This window comes from Podarcis filfolensis (assembly GCF_964270895.1).
Source record: "Podarcis filfolensis genome assembly, chromosome: 14".
Lineage (NCBI taxonomy): Eukaryota > Metazoa > Chordata > Lepidosauria > Squamata > Lacertidae > Podarcis > Podarcis filfolensis.
In genome coordinates, this window is record NC_139616.1 from 39,579,350 (window position 1) to 39,601,618 (window position 22,269).

The 22,269-nt window shown below is 45.1% G+C and overlaps 1 protein-coding gene and 1 long non-coding RNA gene across 6 annotated transcripts in view; one reads left to right on the forward strand and one right to left on the reverse strand.

The window, feature by feature from the left end:
• Positions 1-2,764: 2,764 nt before the first annotated feature.
• Positions 2,765-12,189, forward strand: LOC310749025. 2 transcript variants are annotated; one of them, XR_014541435.1, is made up of 2 exons: positions 2,765-3,246; positions 11,832-12,189. It is a non-coding gene; the product is annotated as an uncharacterized lncRNA (long non-coding RNA). The 2 variants fall into 2 exon arrangements; XR_014541436.1 differs by having other exon boundaries at positions 2,765-3,225.
• Positions 10,508-22,269, reverse strand: part of DCUN1D3 (defective in cullin neddylation 1 domain containing 3) — a 38,403-nt gene continuing 26,641 nt past the window's right edge. For all 4 annotated transcript variants that reach the window (XM_083585383.1, XM_083585384.1, XM_083585385.1 and 1 more), the window contains exons 4-5: positions 16,073-16,605; positions 10,508-14,111 (exon numbers count right to left, since the gene is read on the reverse strand). In XM_083585383.1, the coding sequence (XP_083441509.1) occupies positions 13,628-14,111; positions 16,073-16,503 (915 nt within the window). In that variant the 5' untranslated portion in view covers positions 16,504-16,605 and the 3' untranslated portion in view covers positions 10,508-13,627. The remainder of the gene's footprint in view (positions 14,112-16,072; positions 16,606-22,269) is intronic.

Genomic DNA, 22,269 nt, shown 5'->3' on the forward strand with positions numbered 1-22,269 from the left:
GAAAATGGATCCCCAAAATTCTCCCATCTTGTTTTCAGGTGGCCTGGGTTGGAGTTTCACATGATATTCTCCAGGGCAAGAGAATTCTCCAGTACTTTGGGAAGAGGGCCAGAAATGAGACTTTCAAAGCAAACTTCCATTCTGAGAAATTTCCGCTCGGTTAATACTGGATAAAGCTATGTTAAGAGCCAACACATGGGTGGCCTAGGGCTTGCCGATCGGAAGGGCCGCGATAGGGTGAGCTCCCTTTGCTCGGTCCCTGCTCCTGCCAACCTAGCAGTCGAAAAGCATGTCAAAGTGCAAGTAGATAAATAGGTACCACTCCGGTGGGAAGGTAAACGGTGTTTCCATGCACTGCTCTGGTTTCGCCAGAAGCAGCTTAGTCATGCTGGCCACATGACCCGGAAAAACTGTCTGAGGACAAACGTCGGCCCCCTCGACCAGTAAAGCGAGATGAGCACCGCAACCCCAGAGTCTTTCGCGACTAGACTTAACTGTCAGGGGTCCTTTACCTTTTTTAAGAGCCAACATTATCTAATGGTTGGATTCTAACAGTTGTCACCGAAATTCAGCACCCGGATTTGCAGGAGGCAAAGTTTGAGTGCGAAGTAAGAGTTTGCCAAATATATTCTCCTTGTGTGTAAAATTCGCCCAACAAGATAAGGGTTTGCTCAAATGAGAAAATTCTCAGGACATTCTTCTCTAATAAATATTGGCCTTTGTGTGTGTGAGAGAGAAATTTAACAAGAAATAATGTTAACTGTTGGAAGTTTTAAACAGGCACACCATCATGTATGTAACAAGATGCCAGCCACCCACCCCTGGGGCCAAAAGGTGCATAGACGAGGGCTACCCACCAATCTCTGCCTCTTAGGTCCCATAATTAAGCTTTTCATAAACGTTTGTAGCATTTTCAACACACACACACATACCATCCAGCCTGCAGGAAGTAGCACATTTTAGAGCAAAACACTTAACTTTGCCCATGGGAAAATGGAATCTGTGATTCACACATTTTGGTCTTTTTCCATCTTCATAAAAGGAAAGGTTTCAGCATGAGTGGGGTGGAGGAACACCGGGGGGCGGGGGAAGAGAGAGAAAGAGAAACTCTTGCCGAAGCAGGAATGTGTATAGACTGAATTATTATTATTCATTTATTCCAAATATATTTTGGAAGCCCACATGACCATAGCTCTGGTAGGCTTGCAGCCCATTTGGTTCTAAAAGCAACTTGAGCAAAGGCAGCAGCCCCTGTGAGCATGCATAGATTGCCCTGTGCCCCCCAAAAGAGGAAAAAATAACAGGATTAAAGAGCAAAGGGCCTCTTAGGGAAATCAACTAATCTCTGAATACATGTTTTGGGGAGAAAAGAACTCTTCGGATTAGATTTGTTTTCAGGAATAAGAAATCATTGATGATAATATACCCAATGCCAGCTCCAACTGTGGGCTGTCGACATTTCCAGGCAGGGCTAAGAGCATCCCCTGCCTGAAACCTCTTGAGAGCTGCTGCCAGTCAGTGTAGGCAATATTGAGCTAGATGCAGCAAGTATCGCTTCCTGTGTTCCTGGGGTTGGGTGCAGGGCCGGAAATAGACTTCCTCCAGAGGAAGCAGCCACTACTTCCATTTTGCCTAAATGCTTGCCCTCCCTCTGGGCTCAATCCTCACAACTGCCCAGAGGGAGAGGCCAAGGCAGGTTGGAGAAGCTGTTCCATCTCCTCGCTGCTTCCACACTTGGAATAGGCAACTGAACGGACAGTGACAAAGAGCAGGAGCAACAGCAGGGCCAGTACATTTCGTAGGTTAGCAACAGGCCCCCAGGCGTGCTCAGCAAATGCACCACAAAGCCAGCCATGGATGCCAACTGCGATCTGCCCAGATAAGATTTTGATGCTGGTACAACTGGGTGTCTTGTTGTCTTTAGGTCTGTATTGCTTTTAAAGCTCTCCTTTTTATGTTCCTGATGTTTTGCAAGAGGGCGGTACATAAATACACTTTTATGAATAGATAGCTAGAACAGCAGCATGGGAGTTGGGGAAAAACAGCAGTCCTCCAGCTACTGTTAAGACTGCATTATCCTTGACCACTGGGTATGCTGGCTGGCCAGGATCCCACCTCATCTGCAGACCCAGAGGCTGCGTATCCTCTGAACTGTGCCTGCATCAAAACTGGTGCAGCCAGAGAAGTAGAGAGGTTCAATGTGCAGAAAGCAGCAAATGGAAAGTCAGTCTTGTGTAGGGCTCAGCATCAGTCTGGTTTTGAACACCTGGCTTCAAAACCTACGCAGCCATGAAGATCAATGGGCCAAGCGCTACCTCACAGGGTTGTGAGAATAAAAGGAGGGTAGGGGGAAATCATGCTTCAAGCTCCCATGTGTGTGGGGGGGGGACAGGGATTGCAGACCCTCAAAGTGTTCCTATTTTCCAGGGACAGCCCCAGATTTACAGAAGCCGCCCCGGTTTCTGATCTGATCCTGGAATGTCCCACTGTTCCTTAGGACTTCCCTATTTTCATTGGAGAAATGTTGGAGGGTATGGAGCTTTGTGACCCCCCCCCCAGCCGAGATGAGCAACTATACAACCTTTAGAAGACATCTTAAGCCAGCCGTGCGTAGCGAAGTTTAAAAATGTTTAATGGTTTAATGTTTAACAGTTTTTTACATATTTTGGAAGTCACCCAGACAGATGGGCAGGGTAATTTATTATTATTATTATTATTATTAAGGACATCTCTATTTTCATCAGAGAAATGTTGGAGGGTATGGAAATGTAAATAGGTCATAAATTCATGAGCTCATGACTGCAAGGCATGTTTCAAAAGTTGGGCTGACTTAACATTGCTTGAGCTTAGATCCCCCAAGGCACACTTCAGATGAGACCCCCCAACTCCCGCTTTGGGAAGGGGGCCTGGGGTCATGAGCCAATGCAACTTCACCATCTGTCTGGCTACACATCTATGGTCTTATCCATGTACTCTTTCCTGTGAGGGAGGTCATGTAACACACTTTCTGTGGAGGTGCAGACCTGGCCCAGCGACCAAGGCCCAGCTCCATCCCCTCCTGACCTAATTCCGGAACATTCCGGGCAAACAAAAATGGCAGCCGCCTGAGGGGAAAATAGGCGAAGGTGAAGCGAGGAGCTTGGCTGAGTCACCGACCATTTCACCGGGTTCTCGCCAGAAATGTATTCAAGCAGCTAAATGGTGACAACATGTAACGAAAGACAGGTACATTCTGCAGTTGTGTAGGTGAGAAAATCTCAGCAGACGGGCTTTTCGCACCTGCACTCAACAAGGTTTGCCTGCTCTAATTCCCCCACATCTCTTGCTTCCACAGAGTCATTGACCTTGGTTGCACTGAGCTATGAAGGTGGCACATTTTGGAGGCGCAGAGCTTTGTGCAGCAGCGCAGGGGGGTGACACCCCTATCCCCAAATGCACGCCAGGCTCGTAGGGCTGTATTCAGTGCTAGTAGACTGTGCAGAGTAGACTTTTGGGGCATGCTGAGGAAAAACTTTGTTGGCTCCAAGACATAACCGTTGGGGGCAATGGTGGAGAAAAACCAGCACAAAACAGGCAGGACGGAAACACCAGCTAATTAATGGTATTAATTAGTTGTATTTTTAAAAAGGGGGCCTCAGAACTGCATGCCATCCCAGAGTTGTGATCCCTGTCGCCATTGGTCAGGACAGTGGAAAGTAAACATGGAAGCTGCCTTATAGGGAGGTCTTATCTAGCGAAGTGTTGCTTACATTGACCAGCAGCCATTCCCTAGGATTTCAGGCAGGGAGTATTCCCAGCCCTAGCCTGCATCTTGTTCATTATTATCTCTGAAAGGGAGTAGAGCCTTTAATGCAAGATGAAAATTATGGGGGAAAGCCTGGGGTTTCCATAAGGGAACTGCTATGGCCCCCATTCCTCACCCTTCTGTGGCTCCAAACCTATTATAGCTCTTCATTTTCCATCTCTTCTGTTTCTGCTCCAAGACTAAACTAAGAGACTCCACCCTCCATTTTACAGTAACAAAGGGAGGGGCCCAATCCAGCCCTCCAGGTTTCCCCTCAAGAATCACAAGGCTTTACAGCGGTACCTCGGGTTACATACGCTTCAGGTTACATACGCTTCAGGTTACACACTCTGCTAACCCCGAAATAGTGCTTCAGGTTAAGAACTTTGCTTCATGATAAGAACAGAAATCAGGTTCCAGCGGCGCAGCACCAGCAGGAGGCCCCATTAGCTAAAGTGGTGCTTCAGGTTAAGAACAGTTTCAGGTTAAGAACGGACTTCCGGAACGAATTAAGTACTTAACCCGAGGTACCACTGTACACTTCCCATGATTTTGTACCAAAACATCTAAACCATTCTTGGCAATGGCAAAGTTTGGTGGCTGCTTTGTATCAGTGAGATACAAATCTAAGAAAGAAACCAATAAGGCATCAGGCTTTCGGAAGAGATAAATCACTGTGAAGGCCAATGGCCTCCCTCTATGAGAAACTACGAGGCATTTTAAGGCTTCCCAGGCTGTTTCTAGGCTATTGCTCTTTTGCAGCTGGGATCCAATCGCCTGTCGTCAAATTCAAGTTGGGGAATTGAAGGGATTTGGCACCTTTGCACGACAAAACTGCTTAAGCCAAGAAAAATGGGGGTGGACTTTTTGCAGTAAGTGATGGGGGGAAAACCACTGGAAAAGCAGGATAGCAATTGCTTGACACTGTGGTACCTCCCCTGCAAACAAATCGGAATCAATGCTCCATAAAGAGCGGGCGTCATGCAACCTCTCGAGCGAATTTTGTGCAAACTAATCAGACCGAATGCTCAATAAGCAGGTCGTGTGGAAGCGAGATGAGAGAGACAAGGAAAAGCTCAGTTGCGTTTTGTCCTTCCACTTCTCCCAAGCCTTGCTGGAGGGTTGCGTGACTGGGAACCTCTTGCAAACAGACACTTAAGAAAGCCCCATTTACAGATATTTTCAGTGTTGTAGTCTTGAAATATTAAGCACTGCGCTGTCAAAGCTGATAACTCTGACGCTAGATTCCCACAGGTACAAGCAACCGTTAACCTAGAATTCTGGAACGACTTTTCCTGCAAAACTGTCTCACGCTTGAACCACCCTCTTTAGTGTGTTGAAGAGAAAGGCTGTGTACTCGCCATAGATTTGAAGCACATTCACCATGCCAAAGAATCCTGGGAGCCATAGTTCACACCTCACAGCGCTACAATTCCCAGCGCCCTCAGCAAACTACAATTCCCAGTATTCTCAGAGTGGTGTGTTCTTTAAATCTACGGTGTGCATGCAGCCAAAATAAAAGCCAATTATGAGTGAGCATGGTTTGTTTCACCTTAGCAATGGGGCCGGTTTGCTGGACGCATCTGTTTGTGCCTCTTATTGCTAAACACACTCCTCCCTGCCCCCCACAAATAAACCCCTATTTATGTATTTTAAAGCCTTAGGTTTTAAAAGACAGGGAGGCAACAGGTCGAAAGGAATTGCACAACAGACGGGGGGGGGGGCGGGGAGGAAAAGGAACAAAGGCAGCAACTGCTCTGAATTTGGAAAGCGGGTTACACAACCACACTCACGGCCAATTAGCATCTCGGCAGGCCACTTGGTTCAGAAGGCAGACGGATGGCGTGCAAGACCTGCAAGACCGGCAGCCAAAAGAGCAAGGGAGAGACAGCACATATGCCAAGAGTTGGCACTCTACCGCTTCTCACAAGTATAGTCAAATTTCTCCCCCCCCCCCGAAAAATTGTTTCGAATGTCCAACATTAATCCTGTAAAGAAATGGAGCAGAGGGAAGCAGACTTGAGTTGACAAATGGAGACTACAGCCTAATTTGGAACGAATGCAGGGAGATTGCTTATTTTCCATCTTTTCCTTTGTTTTTTAAACGAGTTTTTTTTTTTTATGTTGCAGAACTGGGGAAATGAATCAGCGTTGTTTTCCGAGAGCAGACAGGGCTGACAGACTCTCATGAAAAGCCTTCTCACTTTTCAGGGAAGACCACCTAGTTGCTATAGACATAATAATCAAGAGGGGGGAGGCGTTTGTAAGAAGCCTATGCCTTTTTCACAGCATAGCTAAAGATGTAAGAAAAGCCCTGCTAGTATAGACCAGAGGCCTATCTGAGCCACCCCTTTGTTTGATACGGACTACTTATGTATTTAAATTAAGACAGGTTGATTATTGTTATTGTCCATGTGAGCTGATACTGCTTCTCTCTGTTACATCTGAAATTGTGTATACAGTGGTACCTCAGGTTAAGTACTTAATTCATTCCGGAGGTCCGTTCTTAAACTGAAACTATTCTTAACCTGAAGCACCACTTTAGCTAATGGGGCCTCCCACTGCCGCCGCGCCGCCAGAGCACGATTTCTGTTCTCATCCTGAAGCAAAGTTCTTAACCTGAAGCACTATTTCTGGGTTAGCGGAGTCTGTAACCTGAAGTAACCTGAAGCGTACGTAACCTGAAGTACCACTGTATATGTACGTACACACACACACACACACACACACACACACACACACAAGCCCTGCTTCCCAGCAACTGTATCATACTGCCTAAGATCGAGAATTTAATAGGCATCAATACTGGTAAGAATACAAGAAACATTAAGATGAGCCTGTTGGCCAATGGCTCACCTAGGCCAGCATCCTTTTCTCACAATGGTCAACCAGATGGTTGTAGTAAACCATTGAAAAACTTCTCCATGAGCTCGTCTAATCCTCAAAGCTGTTGGCCACCTCTACATCATGCGCCACTTCTTTCCATACCTCTAAATCCAAACCTTAAACTGTGCATTTTGCAATTACAGTATATGCTTCCATTTGTCTCACCAGAATCTCCTGCTAATCAGCCCCGTTGTGTGACTCTTACTGAAACATGAAGAAGTTTCCATTCAAAGAAGTGTTTCTAGCTTCCAAATTTTGGATGCAGCGCTCTCCCTGCCTCTGACGTTTCCAAAGCACACAGGGCCGTTGAGAGCACATTGGCAGAAGTAACCCTGATCTGATTGTGTGCAGTCAGCTCTTTAAGGTCTACCTGAACAGCAGTATACAAATACCTTCATAAATCAATCCCCTTGCAGCCCAATGGCTTGCCAATGGCAGACAAGATATGCACAGCGGCAGAAGACCCTCCCCCCCAAAATGTGAAAATGAAGAGTATTGGTAGCAGAGTGATGTGCATGCTTCAATTCAAGAAACTGAAAGGTACATTGAACTGAAATTCAGGAGCAGAATACAGGGCAAAGTGAACCCACAGGACAAATGCAGGAAACAACTGGGTAAATCCACTCATCTCTCAAATGGGCATTTGGATAGCAGCCTATATAAACCAAGGGATTGCCATTCTGCAAAAACAAAAAACCTACTCCCTGTTGCTTGTATCTAGTCCAAACCTCTGACTATGGCAGTATCTGCTCAAGCCGCACATCCCAACAAAGAGAAGCCCATTTAGAAATGACCCATCACATATGGACCATGGCCAACACTCAGTCTAATTGCTTACCTATTAAATGCCCATAAATAACTGATCCTAAGCCACCTCCACACAGATTGGGCTCCTATTGGGAACCATCATGTATGAGTACAGTATTTGTAGAAACATACGCAGCTGCCTCGTACCATTGTTCCACCTAACTCAGTATTGCCTGCACTGACTGGCAGCAGCTCTCTAGCAGCTTTAGACGGGCGTTTTTCCAAGCCCTACCTGGAGATGCCAGAGATGGAAGCTGAGATTGGAGCCTGCAAAGCACATGTTCTGCCACCGAAACTCTGCCTGTACAGTATTATCTGTGACAATCTACTACTATGTAGGTGCGACTGGAACATGGATCTACACACCCCTTATGATAACAGCAGGAATTTGACCATGCAGGTGGCAGCACCTGCACAACCCATCCCTTTGAATGACTAATGTGTCTTGCCTGGGAACCTGCTTGAGATGAATCATGTGTCAGGCATGCAAAAGCCATGCTGCAAGGATGCTTGCCAATAGCTTGGCCTACCTGGCAGCCAGCATTTAAAATGGTACCTCTGGCCAGGCTTTGTTGGTGCAGCATGGGTGTAACTTTTGGGTTTCCAAGGATGCCTCACTGCTGCCCAAATTCCACTCCTCTTATCTTGGGAGGCCTTTGTAAGCTACACTGCCGTGCCATCTGTAGGAAGCGTAAATATTTTATTACCAGGAAGCGGGGAGGGAGAGATAAAAAAATCACATTTCTGGAAAAAGGCAGCAGGATGCCACAGAAACTACAGCCATCAACTCATTTTCCAGCCGATAATTACCACGACTGTGCTAAATGAGTTTCTGCAGCCATTTCGTTCCAAGTTGTGGAAGATTTCACTGCAGGGACCAAATCAATACCTATTTTTACATCAGCCACATTTTTAAGTGCAGTGGTACCTCGGGTTAAGAACTTAATTCGTTCTGGAGGTCCGTTCTTAACCTGAAACTGTTCTTAACCTGAGGTACCACTTTAGCTGATGGGGCCTCCCACTGCCGCCGTGCGATTTCTGTTCTCATCCTGAAGCAAAGTTCTTAACCCGAGGTACTATTTCTGGGTTAGCGGAGCCTGTAACCTGAAGCGTCTGTAACCCGAGGTACCACTGTACTTGTCAACATCATGTCCATTCATCACCCAAGGTTTACATGTTTAAAAGATTGTGTAAAAATGAGAAACATGCCTTTGATACTTGGCCTGTTGTTCCATGAGAGATTCACGTTTCAGCAATCAATCAAGCTTGCCTCTCAGCTCCACCCCTTCAGAGCAGCAGCAGGGAACCTGTGGCTCTCCAGATGTCTGCAGATGCCACCATCCCTGACAACCAGCTGTGCTCCCTGGGGCTGATGGGAGTTGGAGTCCATCCATGCAGTTCCTCGCCCCTGTCCCACTAACAAAAGTGTAAAGGAGCTGCTTCTTGGTGGATTAAAGTGCCCCTCCATAAGCTACATTTGACACGTTTGTGGGCTGGGGAGCAGGAAGAGAAATTAAGACACTTAAACGTGGGAGGCACACAAGACACATGCACAGGTTAGTGTTCACAGAACAGAGGGAAATCCTCTGGGCAATTGCAGAATATCTGTTAATATTGCCACCCTCCACTTTTCTCAGTATGGCCAGAGTTCAGGAACAATTTGTTTTATGGGCAATGATGTTTCTTCATAGATTCTGTGTCAGCTCACAGTGAGGTTGCACCAAAGAATCCCAGCACATCACTAGTCCCACTCTGTGGAGGGTAGCTTTTAGGGTTGGGTGTTATATCAATATATCGCCCAAAACCAGTCCATATCGTGATATCGGTTCAAATATTTTTTGACCTGGCAATGTATGTTAAGGCTGGGCAATGTATGATCCAAAATGGGTTTGAAGTCCGTATCGTTATATCCGCTTCATAATTTTGACCTTGCAATATATCAAGAATCATGGTGTGTATGTGTGTGCTATGCAAAAATCACAATGTGGGAAAAACCGTGAAGCCAGCCAATGCCTCTACAAAGCTCTCTCATTTCGGACATCATTATATATCAGTATATCGCAATGTTTAGCAGCCAATATATCACAATACTGAAAACCAGATTATCACCCAGCCCCTGTGGCCTTGCTCACATACTGGCAGAAAGAAGGGCAATGAGAACATGCCATATTGCATGGAGCTACTATTTCTTCTGAGAATCGTATTGTGGTAGATGCACTTGATAGGAAGGAGAGCTTAATTTGCGAGCGCTCACTAGATAAAGCCAAGGACGGGGAATCTGTGGACCTACAGATGCTGCGCGATAGCTTATCTTCCATCCTCTCAGACCATTGGCCCATCTGATCCCTGCTCCTGACTCACACAAGCAAGCAACTCTTAGTTATGGAGAAGAAGATTTGAAGCAACCTGGGCAAATGTTTTTCATTTCTGGGAGCCTGCCCTTATTAGTGCTGGCTACATGGTGTTCTCTCTCTCGCTGGCATGTTATCTCAGGAAGCTTAAAGAGCTTAAAACAGGGGTCAGCAACTTTTTCAGCAGGGGGCCGGTCCACTGTCCCTCAGACCTTGTGGGGGCCGGACTATATTTTGGGAGAAGGAAATGAACGAGTTCCTATGCCCCATAAATAACCCAGAGATGCATTTTAAATAAAAGGGCATATTCTACTCATGTAAAAAACACGCTGATTCCCGGAACGTCCACGGGCTGGATTTAGAAGGCGATTGGGCCACATCCGGCCCACGGGCCTTAGGTTGCCTACTCATGGCTTAAAGAGTTGGTGGAAGGTAAATTAGATCATGTGATGGAGCCTCTAGGAAGAAACAGTGTGGGGTGGGGGGTAGCACAGGTGGGCAAGGAGAGATTTTCTCACCTCTTAACACTTAACATTATGTGGAAGCAGGACTTGTTGCCTGACCAGAGGGAGGGATGTTCCAAACCTCCCCCACTCCCAAACCTCTTTAGAACTGGCTGCTGACTAAAATAGGTCTTCCCAGAACCTCTGCAGACAAGAGACTCTCAAATGCACAGTTACTGCCATTCATTATGTGTTTAATAACCAAGGCTTCTTCCAAAAGCCTCTGTGGGCCAAACCTTCAAGCAGGTGGCTAAATACTTTGCAAGGTCAAGCGAGAGGGTGCAGGGCCCTCGGGAATGAATTAACACACCAAGACAAAAGGCACCCCCCCAAAAAAAAAATTTTAGGCACACAATTTCCTTTGTAATAAATAAATAATAATAACAATAATAACAATAATAATAAAGAGGATATTGAACGGAACATACATGCAGCCTTAACCCTGAAGGATGAACTTCCTTGTCTGGACTCAAGAGCAGGGGTCTGAGGAGTTGGCAGCCACTAAAACCAGCTTTCCCGTAAAAACAGCACTCCTGGTAGCTTTTGCACAATTTTAAAAAGGTGTTTTAATGCAGTCAATATTCATCAACAAACAAATGGATGTCAATTCCTGCTCCTGACAGGTGAGAGAGGGTGTGAATTTATTTTTATTTTATTTTTCTTATCCAGCTCGGGATTGTTGGCAATTTCAGATCTAGAAGAATTTGTCTTGACGGAATTACCAATTGGGATAATCCAAGTGCACCCATGCAAACTTCATTAGGAAAGGGGAAAGGGGGGGGAGGATACTAGAGAAAGAAAGGTGTGTGTGACTTTGAAGTGATTCTCTTGCATGAAGAGCTGTAGTGGTGAAGGAACTGAGCTAGCCTGCTTCTGCACATTGCATGGTTACAGGGCAACTGCAAAGGGGGGGGGGTCTTCAATGCCCCTGCCCAACCTACCACACAATCGGCTTTCCCATTCGTCACAAGCTACACACAATGGGATGTATCGGTAGATGGATTACTTTTAAAAATAAAGCTCGAGTGAGTCTGTTACTCGTTAAGCCAGCCTTCATCAACCTGCTGTCCTCTGCATGCTGGACCATAACTCCCACATGGGATTTGTAGTCCTACAAGATCTGGAGGATACCAAGTTGGGGAAAGGGTGCATTAAGTATGTTTAAAAGGGGGGGGTGAGTAAAACCTACTTTTGCGAGCCTTCAATGAGTGACTGGATATTTTACATATTTATTTTTTAAAAAGACAGCCATATGGAGGCGAGGCTCACTTCAGGTGAAAGCCTCAGCAATTATTCCTTTCCCCAGGTTTTAAAAATGTTAGCAATGTTTTTCAAAAATCCAGTTAACAACATAATCTGGCCAGTGTTAAGGAAACTCCCTTTTTTTGGTTACAACAGTTGAAAGCAAGCAAATCATCCCTAATACAGGTGAAATTTAAAAGAAATCCACCCCAAAATAAGAGGCCTACCGTGTCACTGCTAAATATTATTCCAAAACAGGGTTCCCTCCACTCTGGTTAATTCTGGGCCTTTTCGACAGCAGCAGATGAAACAGAAATCCAAGCTTTTGCTACCTCTGAATTTCTATGTGAGCCAAAGGAACATCTGCCGAACTACCTGGCCAGGCTGCTGCTAATAAAGACACAGGAAAGCCCCAGGAGAAATTGTATTCAGCTGGAGCTCATTTCTTAGAGCAGAGAAGAAATGGCCACTACTTTGATTTCAAAACCAAAGGCTTGTTTGTAGTTGATGTTTTAAAACACACCCTCTTATACAGATAGTTTGTTACCAGCCAAACAGGGTTGACACTTTTATCCAAGAGTCAAATATATAAAATTAAAGCAGAGTTTTTATTCAAGTTGTGTGTGTGTGTCTTTTTTTTATTATTTCCTTGGAGGGTAAACATTCGCCACTTCTCTCGAGGTTCATGCTCCTGAAAGAAGAAGAACCACCTTTGGCTTTTCAGTCAAGCAAAAGCGCTTTTGCATGGCCGTGAAAATACAATCCCTTGGGGATTTGGGGAGCAGGTGGGCAGAGGAGTGACTACAACCTTATAACCGAGCTAGCAAAGCTCTTACGCCCTTTACGCACAGCGAGGGATGGCCAGTTTGCAGCCGGAAAGTGGCAAGACCTATTGTTCACACAAGTAGCCCACATGAGAGGAGAATCCCGTCACTTAATGCTATTGGAAAAGGGCTTGCATTAACACCATCCCTGCAAGGCTGCCTAGTTTGGGCGTGGGGAACCTTTAGTGCTCCAGATATTGCTAAAATACAGCTCCCATCATCCCTGATTGTGCTAGAGTTGTAGTTAAACACTATCTAGAGGGCCAAAGGTTCCCCACTCCTGGCTTAGTTTTCACCCCCTTATAGTACATGCTTGGCATCCTATCGGCGTGAACAGAGTTTATGTGCAAAGCTGCCCCAAATTATGGCAGGCTTTTCTTTTTCGTGGGGGGGGGGGCGGAGAATGGAAGGCAAGAAGTAAAAAAACAACAGCCCTCTCTACCAAACCATGTACTGCTCCCTCTTGCCTCGGAACCATGGGTTCAAAAAGGGTTATTACTGAATTCTCAGCTGACTGGCAGGTACAGAATACTCTTTCAGACAAAAGTAAGCTTTTTTTCTCGCCCATAAAAACCAGGAGCCAAATTAAATGAAGCTAGCCATGATACAAAAAAAGAGGAAACGATGCTGCTTTCATTGGCTTTCAGAATCTTATTTACCTGGGAATTAAATGCATTTGTAGTTAACAGTTAACACTGTTAATTCATCATGGTATGAATCTTAAAATTATCACAACCTTTTTTTAAAAAAAATTCAACAATGTAAACAGCACTACACACAGTATAGACCTGCTCTGAAATATATACACACATATATATACACGCACATATATATATGTATGTATATTTGCAGAGCTTCAATCTGGCACTGTATAATTTAGCGATGTTAATTTAACCTCACAAAAAGTTTTTTTTTAAAGTTGTGCAACCAACATCAATCTGCAACGTTTTTTGTTTTTTGAAAAAGAGAAAAAGAAACCATTTAACTTGCAGCCAGGGGGTCTCAAACATTTCAGGGGGCAGGGGGGGAAGAAGAAACGAGAAGAACCCAAAATTCAAAAGAAAGTGCCTAAAATATGGATACAGCATTTTAGAGCCCTTTCAAAAATACAAGGCAGAGAAAGGTGTAAAGTAGAAAAATCTGGAGCGTCTGTAAATTCCAGCGGCGTCCGGAGCTTATGGGTAATGAAAGGTTAACAGGTTACGGCTGTTTTCGCTGTGTTAGATGGCACTAAGTATGGTGGTCTATACACAGGCTTGCTGTCTGTGAAGCTGCAACGCATTTGGTGTTCTCCTCCTTCTTCCGCCTCTCCATTTCCCATTCCACAAAGGTATCAAAGAGACTGGGCCAGGCCTCATCTTCACTGTAATTGCTGAGGTCCGGCCCAATGACCTGAGTAAAATTTAGGAACATGTTCCACGTGTCCCGGGAGATTCCCTTAATTCCTGAGGGGTTCTCATTCAAGAAGTGTAACCACTGGTCCAATATGGGGGGCTTGTTTTGAGTGAAGACTAGTTTCCAAAGGGCAATGGCTATCTCCCGATGCAGCGACCTCTGCCCCTCCTCGGAGTCCAGGCCAAACTGAAAGGTAAAACGGTAGAGATCCTTGAACTTATCTTCTTGTTTGGCTTCGTTTAAGAGGCTGGGGAACCGGGCACATATCCCATCGATGCTGTCTGCGTTTATTGCTTTGCAGCCCTCAAAGAACTCCGTCCTAGTCAAGGGGAAAAGAAGCCAGTTAGATCACCTCCTTTTCTTCAGCATCACAAGCAAAATCTTCAGGGCTAGTAGTCACAGCGGCTACATGCAACTTCCTGGATCAGGGGTGAGAACCCCCAAACCAACACTCAGAGGGAGGAGTTGGGGGGGGGAATCAAGTGGCAAGTAGAACTGCTTCTGCTGACAAAACGATCAGAAGAGTTTTGCATTCCTCCCTTTGATCCCAATTAATTTGTGTTGGGAAACGGGGAATCAGAAAATGGTACCGGAAAGAAATGCCAGCTCAAACATTCTGTGAAAACATATCCATCACTGAGCATCATGCTACCCCTGAAGGAATTTAAACCCCCTCAGTCCTGCCTGTTGCACTTATTTCCATTGACACAGAGTTTTACTCCGTATGCGAACATGCAAAGACATGATTTTCTCCCCAACACAATCTGAAGCCCAGTGGATCAGTCCAGCTTGCTTATTTATTTGATTCATTTTATGAATCAAGGGACGTTGAATGGCACTGTGGGTTAAACCACAGAGCCTAGGGCTTGCCGATCAGAAGGTCGGCGGTTCAAATCCCCGCGACGGGGTGAGCTCCCGTTGCTCGGTCCCAGCTCCTGCCAACCTAGCAGTTTGAAAGCACGTCAAAGTGCAAATAGATAAATAGGTACCGCTCCAGCGGGAAGGTACCGCTCCGGCGGGAAGGTAAACAGCGTTTCAGTGTGCTGCTCTGGTTCGCCAGAAGCGGCTTAGTCATGCTGGCCACATGGCCTGGAAGCTGTACGCCGGCTCCCTCGGCCAATAAAGTGAGATGAGCGCCGCAACCCCAGAGTCGGCCATGACTGGACCTAATGGTCAGAGGTCCCTTTACCTTTACATGAATCACTGCCTTTATAATATATTAAGTTATTTACAGTTAAAACATCAGCAATGAAAACAATTCCATACTAAAACACACACACACAGCGAATTCCACACACACACACACACACACACAATTAAAACACATACATAAGGCTGTTCCCAAAGGTCCACTCAGTCAAGCATCCTGCTTCCCAAAGCAGGCAGCCAGATGACTCCAGGAAGCCCACACACAGAGATAGAAGGCAAACAACCTTCTCCTGCTGTTAACTAATCTTGGCACTTATGCTCATGCACTGAAAGGTGCTTTAAGCACCAAAGATCTGTAGCTCAGTTCACAGACTTACCTGGGTGGTGACAGTCCTCATGGGGTAGGTCAATGGGTGAGCTGCACCCCTCTCCACAATACTTCAGCCCTGTATACCTGAAGGAGCGTCTCTGCCCCCATTGTGCAGCCTGGGCACCAAGGGTCTTCTGGCGGTTCCCTAATTGCAAGAAGTTATAGGGAACCTGGCAGAGGGCCTTCTTGTATTGGCACCCTCCCGCCAGATGTCAAAGATAAACAGACAACTTTCCGTAGGCATCTGAAGGCAGCCCTGTATAGGGAAGTTTTTAATGTCTGATGCTTTGTTGTGTTCTTTTATATTCTGTTGGAAGCCATAATAATACTAATACTAATAATAATAATAATAAACAACCTAACAGGTGAGAGTGGGACTCCACTTGGAGGGACCAGTTGCAAGTCTTCAAAAAGGTGAGAAAAACAACTCATTTGCACATACTTTTTCCCATAAAGAGAAGAATCTGAGAATCATGATTTTTACAGCAGCAGGTTTAAATTTTCAAAAACATTTTTTTGCAATCCAACTATTTATAAAACCTGAAACCATTACCTGAAGAGGCATCCTCTAATGTATAAAAGAGGGGGTGCCTCTTCTAAAAACAATGCAGTGTGCATCACCCAAAAGACATGGGGAGTATGGTTTCTATTAGAATCGTTTCCTCTTATATACAGCTTATGTAGATTCACAATCAATCAGCAAGTTGGCAATCCACCAATATTTATGTAAGTCAGGAAATAGTCCTTGAGCAGGAACTCACCTTGTGAATTTGCACATGGTAGCTGCCTGGAACTTCCATGCCAGGACGAGGACTTTGAATTCGGTTGGGTCGACACAGAGGTCGTTGCAAAAATGCTCCATGCCTTCCTCCAATATGGCATCTTCTCGCTCGTCCTTGTACCTCCTAAATAATTCCTCAGTCCTGTGGAGGGACGATTCCTCCGTGCCAGAAACTGGCTCCTTCTTCGCGTCCCCGGAAGAAGAAGGAGGCTGACTAGACTCTACAGAGGCTTCCATCTTCTTTGTCCCATTGACCAGGATGTCCCCGGAGGATTTCCCACCGACGGTGCAGTGTTCCTCCTTGTGAATCGTGCTCCGCTTGCCGTGAGCCTTGCCGCTCGATTCTCGGTCGCCATTTTTGCTGCCAAGAGTGGAAGAAGGATTCTTGCACTTGGTGACACACTGGCCCATGGTGTCCCACGCCCAGCGGTTAGAGCGGCCCCCTTGCTATCGCACGCCCACGCCGCCGCTGCTTGGTGGGTCTCAGCATGCCATCATTGACGGTGGAGCAACCTAGGGGGAAGAGGGTGGGGAAATTGTTTAGAACAGGGGTGCCAACATGAATAAAATATTGGGGTGTTTGTGTAAGCCCTGCCCTGCATAATTGATCACATGACGCAGTACACGCACGCCATTTGGTTTTTTTTATATATAATATTTTTATTTTTTCCATATAAACACAACATACATAAACATACAAAGACAAAAACAGAACAAAAAACATGTATCATTTCATATCCTAATTTCATATACCTTTCTTCCCCGACTTCCTCATGCCTCTCTTTTCTGTATTCCAAATTCTTATCGATTGTTCAGCAAATCTTCCCTTATTTTAATTTAAATTTAGACTAATCTTCCTTATTCTCCTTGTCTTAACCATAGCTAATAGTAACCATTTACTTTCCAGTCCAACATCATTCTAACTTTCATTAATTTTGTAATATTTCTTTAAATAGTCTTTAAATTTTTTCCATTCTTCTTGCGCTGCTTCTCTTCCCTGGTTTCGGATTCTGCTCGTCATTTCTGCCAAGCCCATGTAGTCTATCACCTTCATCTGCCATTCTTCCAGTGTGGGTAGCTCTTGCGTCTTCCAGTACTTCGCAATGAGTATTCTAGCTGCTGTTGTAGCATACATAAAGAAAGTTATATCCGTCTTTAACACCCCTTGGTCGACAATACCCAAGAGAAAGGCCTCTGGTTTCTTGGGGAAAGTATATTTAAATACCTTTTTAAGTTCATTATAGATCATTTCCCAGAAAACCTTGATCTTCGGGCAAGTCCACCAAAGATGAAAAAATGTACCTTCAATTTCTTTACATTTCCAACATTTATTGTCAGGCAAATGGTAAATCTTTGCTAGCTTGACTGGGGTTGTGTACCACCTATATATCATTTTCATAATGTTTTCTCTTAAGGCATTACATGCCGTAAATTTCATCCCGGTGGTCCACAACTTTTCCCAGTCAGCAAACAAAATATTATGACCAATGTCCTGAGCCCATTTAATCATGACCGATTTAACCGTTTCATCTTGTGTATTCCATTTCAGCAGCAAATTGTACATTTTTGACAAATTCTTTGTACTGGGTTCTAACAGTTCTGTCTCCAATTTTGATTTTTCCACCTGGAAGCCAATTTTACTGTCCAGTTTAAACGCTTCATTTATTTGATGATAGTGCAACCTGTCTCTCACCTTCCCTTTTAATTTCTCAAAACTCTGCAATCTCAGTTTGTCCCCTTCCTTTTCCAAAATTTCCCAGTATCTTGGCCACTTGGGACTCCATATTTAACTTTTTAACTGCCTTAGCTTCCATTGGCGACAGCCACCTTGGAGTTTTATTTTCCAGCAAGTCTTTATATCTAACCCAGACATTTAATAGTGCTTTTCTGACAATATGATTTTTAAAACTTTTATGTGCTTTAACCTTGTCATACCACAAATATGCATGCCACCCAAAAATATTGTTAAAACCTTCTACACGCACGCCATTTGAATGGCAATGCCCATCAATTTGGGGGGGGGGAGCCTCCTCAAATATTTTATTGAGGGAGCCAAAGATCCCTCAGTCCCTAGGAGTTGGCTCCTATGGTTCAGAAATAACAATAAAGCAATGAACAGGGTAGTGATACAATGTCTACCGCAATTGACACAAGATCTAAGCCACTGAGCCATTTGGAAGGTCGGCGGTTCAAATCCAATCAATGAAGGTGAGCCCCCGTTGCTCTGTCTCAGCTCCTGCCAACCTAGCAGTTCGAAAGCATGCCAGTGCAAGTAGATAAATAGATACCACAGTGGCAGGAAGGTAAACAGCATTTCATTGTGCTCTGGTTTCCATCACAGTGTCCTGTTGCACCAGAAGCGGTTTAGTCATGCTGGCCACATGACCCGGAAAGCTGTCTGTGGACAAACGCCGGCTCCCTCGGCCTGAAAGTGAGATAAGCGCTGCAGCCCCACAGTCGCCTTTGACTGGACTTAACCGTCCAGGGGTACTTTACCTTTGCATGTATGTATCACAGTTGGTGCCACCTTCCAAGCAAGAGAATGGAGGAAATTACCTAACATGCCAGTGCCATCTGCAGTTTATAGAAATACTTAAATTGAAAGCAACTAACTTTAAAAAAGCTGTGTTGCCCAATTAATCAAAGATGAACTTATAGTCAGTTGAATATATAGTCAAAATACCTGGAGAAGGATGTTGGGGAGCACTGGAGAGGACAGAACTGGGCTAAACAATCCCATCCAATATATGACCTCATCCTTTGTTCCCGCTTTGGATATTCTGGCTAAACTCTTATGTCATCCACAGCCTCAAGATTGAAGTCGCTGAAGGATTCTTGTGCACCCTCCCAGTTGTGCAATGCAGCCTTGCAGAAGTGCAAAATGTGTTTGGCCGGGCTTGCCCCGACAGCACAGGAAGTGGCTGTTTCTGGGGCAGTACTTTGCATGTGATCCCTGCTGAAGCTCTCAAGGCAAGGATTCCGGTGTAGCCTGCAAATTGAAGACAACCTAGTGAAGCCTAGTGGCTAGGTTACTGAGCGATGCATGGGGAAATAGTTAGCTCGGATCTTTCCTCTGCCATGAACTCATCTGGTGATTTTTAGTCTAAGACCCTTTTCCCCCAACCTATTTTTATAAGGCCATTATAGGGTTGCAATCAGATCGTATATGCAAAGAAGGCTAGAAATCAAGAGTTGTCACAAGTAGCCAATTTCAGCTGTTGACGGAATCAATGAAAACAAAAATATTCTCCAGGTGTTTTGGGCAACTGGCTTATGGCACATCATCTGGAGGGCACCAGGGATGGCAAATCCTGGCCTACTCTGGTACAAGATCTCAGGGAAATAATATCACTGCACAAGGCCCTTACTAATCAGCTTAGGTCCAGGATATCGCAAGGACTACCTGATCCTTTATATTGCCACCTGATCACCAAAATATTTGAAGGGAGTCTCCATTGGGGATCAGCCATGGCTCAGAGGCGCGTCTCGTGATTTACCAGAAGCCATGCATTCAGTGCATGTGATCCCAAGCCAGTGGAACTCCCTCCCAGCTGAGATCAGGTAGGCACGTCCTCCTTGCTGAACCTGCATGGTTTATGGCTAGGCGCAGTGCTAAGAAATGCTAATGACTAAGAGGTATAGAAACGGCTTAAATTAAATAATTAAATTAGCAACTTCCTGCCAACCGCTGCTTTTAATGAGAGATGCCAGGGATTGAACGTGGGACCCCTGACCTATGGTCTTTTCCCCAAGTGATGCCGAACGTCCCCCCGCAGCCCTGAGAGGGCTTGTCTAGGACCCTGGACCCATTAAGACTGGCACTGTTGCTTAACGAAGCCCTTTTAAACAGCATGCTTCTGCAAGGCTGTGATCAAGGTTGTTGGTTCGCAAATTCTATGTGATTCTGCTTGCCTCTCAAGGAAGCAGGACGGGTAGCATGAGAAACATCATGGCCGTGCAATAAAAACTGCTTACACAAACACCCCTTGTGCTAGCTCAATATGCTTCAAATCTGCCAGGAAAAACACACACATGTGGATTCAGCACAGTCTCCACATTTATTGTGGGCGTACCTAAATGACCCCCCACCGCCCCAGGTCTCTCCGTTTGGAAGCACCCTTTAAACTGTGTGACGCCACATTTCCTCACCTCTGCACCTAGAAAGCAGCTGTGGCTTCTCCCAGTGGCCGACTGGCAAGAGGTAATCAAAGGAAATTCCTAAAATTCTTACTGTAACACAGGGTTACAAAGAGGTCGATTCATGCGCTGAATTTGCCGAGACAGATGACTCTGACCCAGAATCTTTTTCAGGAAGCTATTTAAAAACCATAAATGCATTTTAATAGCTAAGCATCCAAGGAGCTTTACGATACCCACAGTTTGCATCGAGCTACTGCCAAGTTTGGATTCCTGGCTCCATTTGCTGCACTTTCTCTTCTACCAGTCTCCAAAGTTTGGATTTTACAGTGGAAATCTAAAGGCCCGCATCCTCCCCACCAAAAAACCGCGTGCTGGAGCAATGTGCCTGGGGAAAGGGGGGGCGGGAATGGAGTATAAGAAGTGATATTGCAGCAATATAAAAAGGCTATGATGGCGACAGAACGACTTGCCTTCTGTGGGATAAATCAGAGGGACGGACTGCATGTTGCCCACCCTGATCCAGTCCCATAAAAAGTGCTAAGTTATCATTAAAAAGGACATGGAGTATTGAGGCTGGCTGAGATGGCAGATGTTTCTAATCATGGCTCAAAGCTAGACTAAACTGTGTTCTGTGCAGAGCTGTCTTTAAGGGCTCTTGGAAGCACAGCAGCCCGCCTCATAGGGACGTTGTGCCAGTGGGCCAGATAATGCACATCGCTGCTCTCTTCCAACTGGAGTGAGTGCTCAAACCTGGTTTTATCTTGGAGGCTGCCAGCTCCTCTACACTATCTTCACAAAACTTTCAGCTCTGCCAGGGCAGCCCCCCTGGCACACTCCATGAATACGCCAAATTTATGTAACAAGAGGATGCAAAAGGTATCTGCCTTTCCAGGCGCAGATATGCTAACGATGCAAGTTTTTATCATAAAAAGGGCAGCAAATACTTTCAGGTTTAAGGCAGACCTCTGATGAGTATGGTTTTTAAAGGCAAGCACTCATAAATCATCCATACTTTATGGGGAGAGATGGGTGGATTTTGAGGAAAGGAATTTGGAAGCGATGTTTCACTGAACAACACTGAGCCCAATGCTGGTTAACATTGTTATAATCTGGCTTTGAGGGTGCTCAGACCTCCCGAGTCTGTACGGATATATTTTTCATTTGAAAAAGAATTTTTGAAGTAGGTTTCTCAGGGAAATGTACTTGCCAGCCAATTCCAAGCATTTCCCCGCTTGGTTCAGTTCATTAAAGGGAAATCAATACTTTCAACAGTACTTTCAAAATCGAACTTTTGCTGCTCTTAGAAAAGCTTTCACAGTCCTTCATTTCCAAACAATGCCTTCAGCCTATTTGGAGGGAAAGTATAAAAGGATTCCCCATGCACAGCGGATGTGTGTTTGTGGTACCCGGTCAGTAATCACACAGTCCAAAGATGGCATTAATGATATCCCACCCTTCAAAAAGGTATTTCAGGAGCAGTTGAAGATGTTTCCACTTCCATCTTGCTTTAAAACATTTAACATTGTTAGTCACCATAATAAACATAACATTTTACTGATTAACTGCATTCTTCTGAGATCCAGAGAAAACTTGTCTGAAGTTTGATGCTGCTTGATGTGTTCAAGATTCCCCTCTCTAGATATAGATACACACACTCCACACTTTGTTTGGAACAGAGCTTTCCAAACTGTGTGTCGCGACATGGTAGTTTGTTGGCTGCAATGTGTAGGTGTGTCGCGTGAACGCTCCCCGCACTCTTCCCGGGGCTGGAAAGGGGTTAGTTTAGCCTCTGGTTTGCTAGTAAAACTGAAGTACGCGAAATGATGCATGTCCAAAACACGTGTCACAAACATGTAAAGTTTGGAAAGCTCTGTATTAGAACTTTCAGGTGTTCAGAGCAATCTAGTTTGCATCCTTATAACATTTTTATCCATAGCTCAGCCTTAGTTAGCTGTTCTATGAAAGTAACATATAATGACTGGCGACAGGGACCAGCACTGGTATTCAGCGGCAGTGTATCTCAGTCTCTGGATAGTG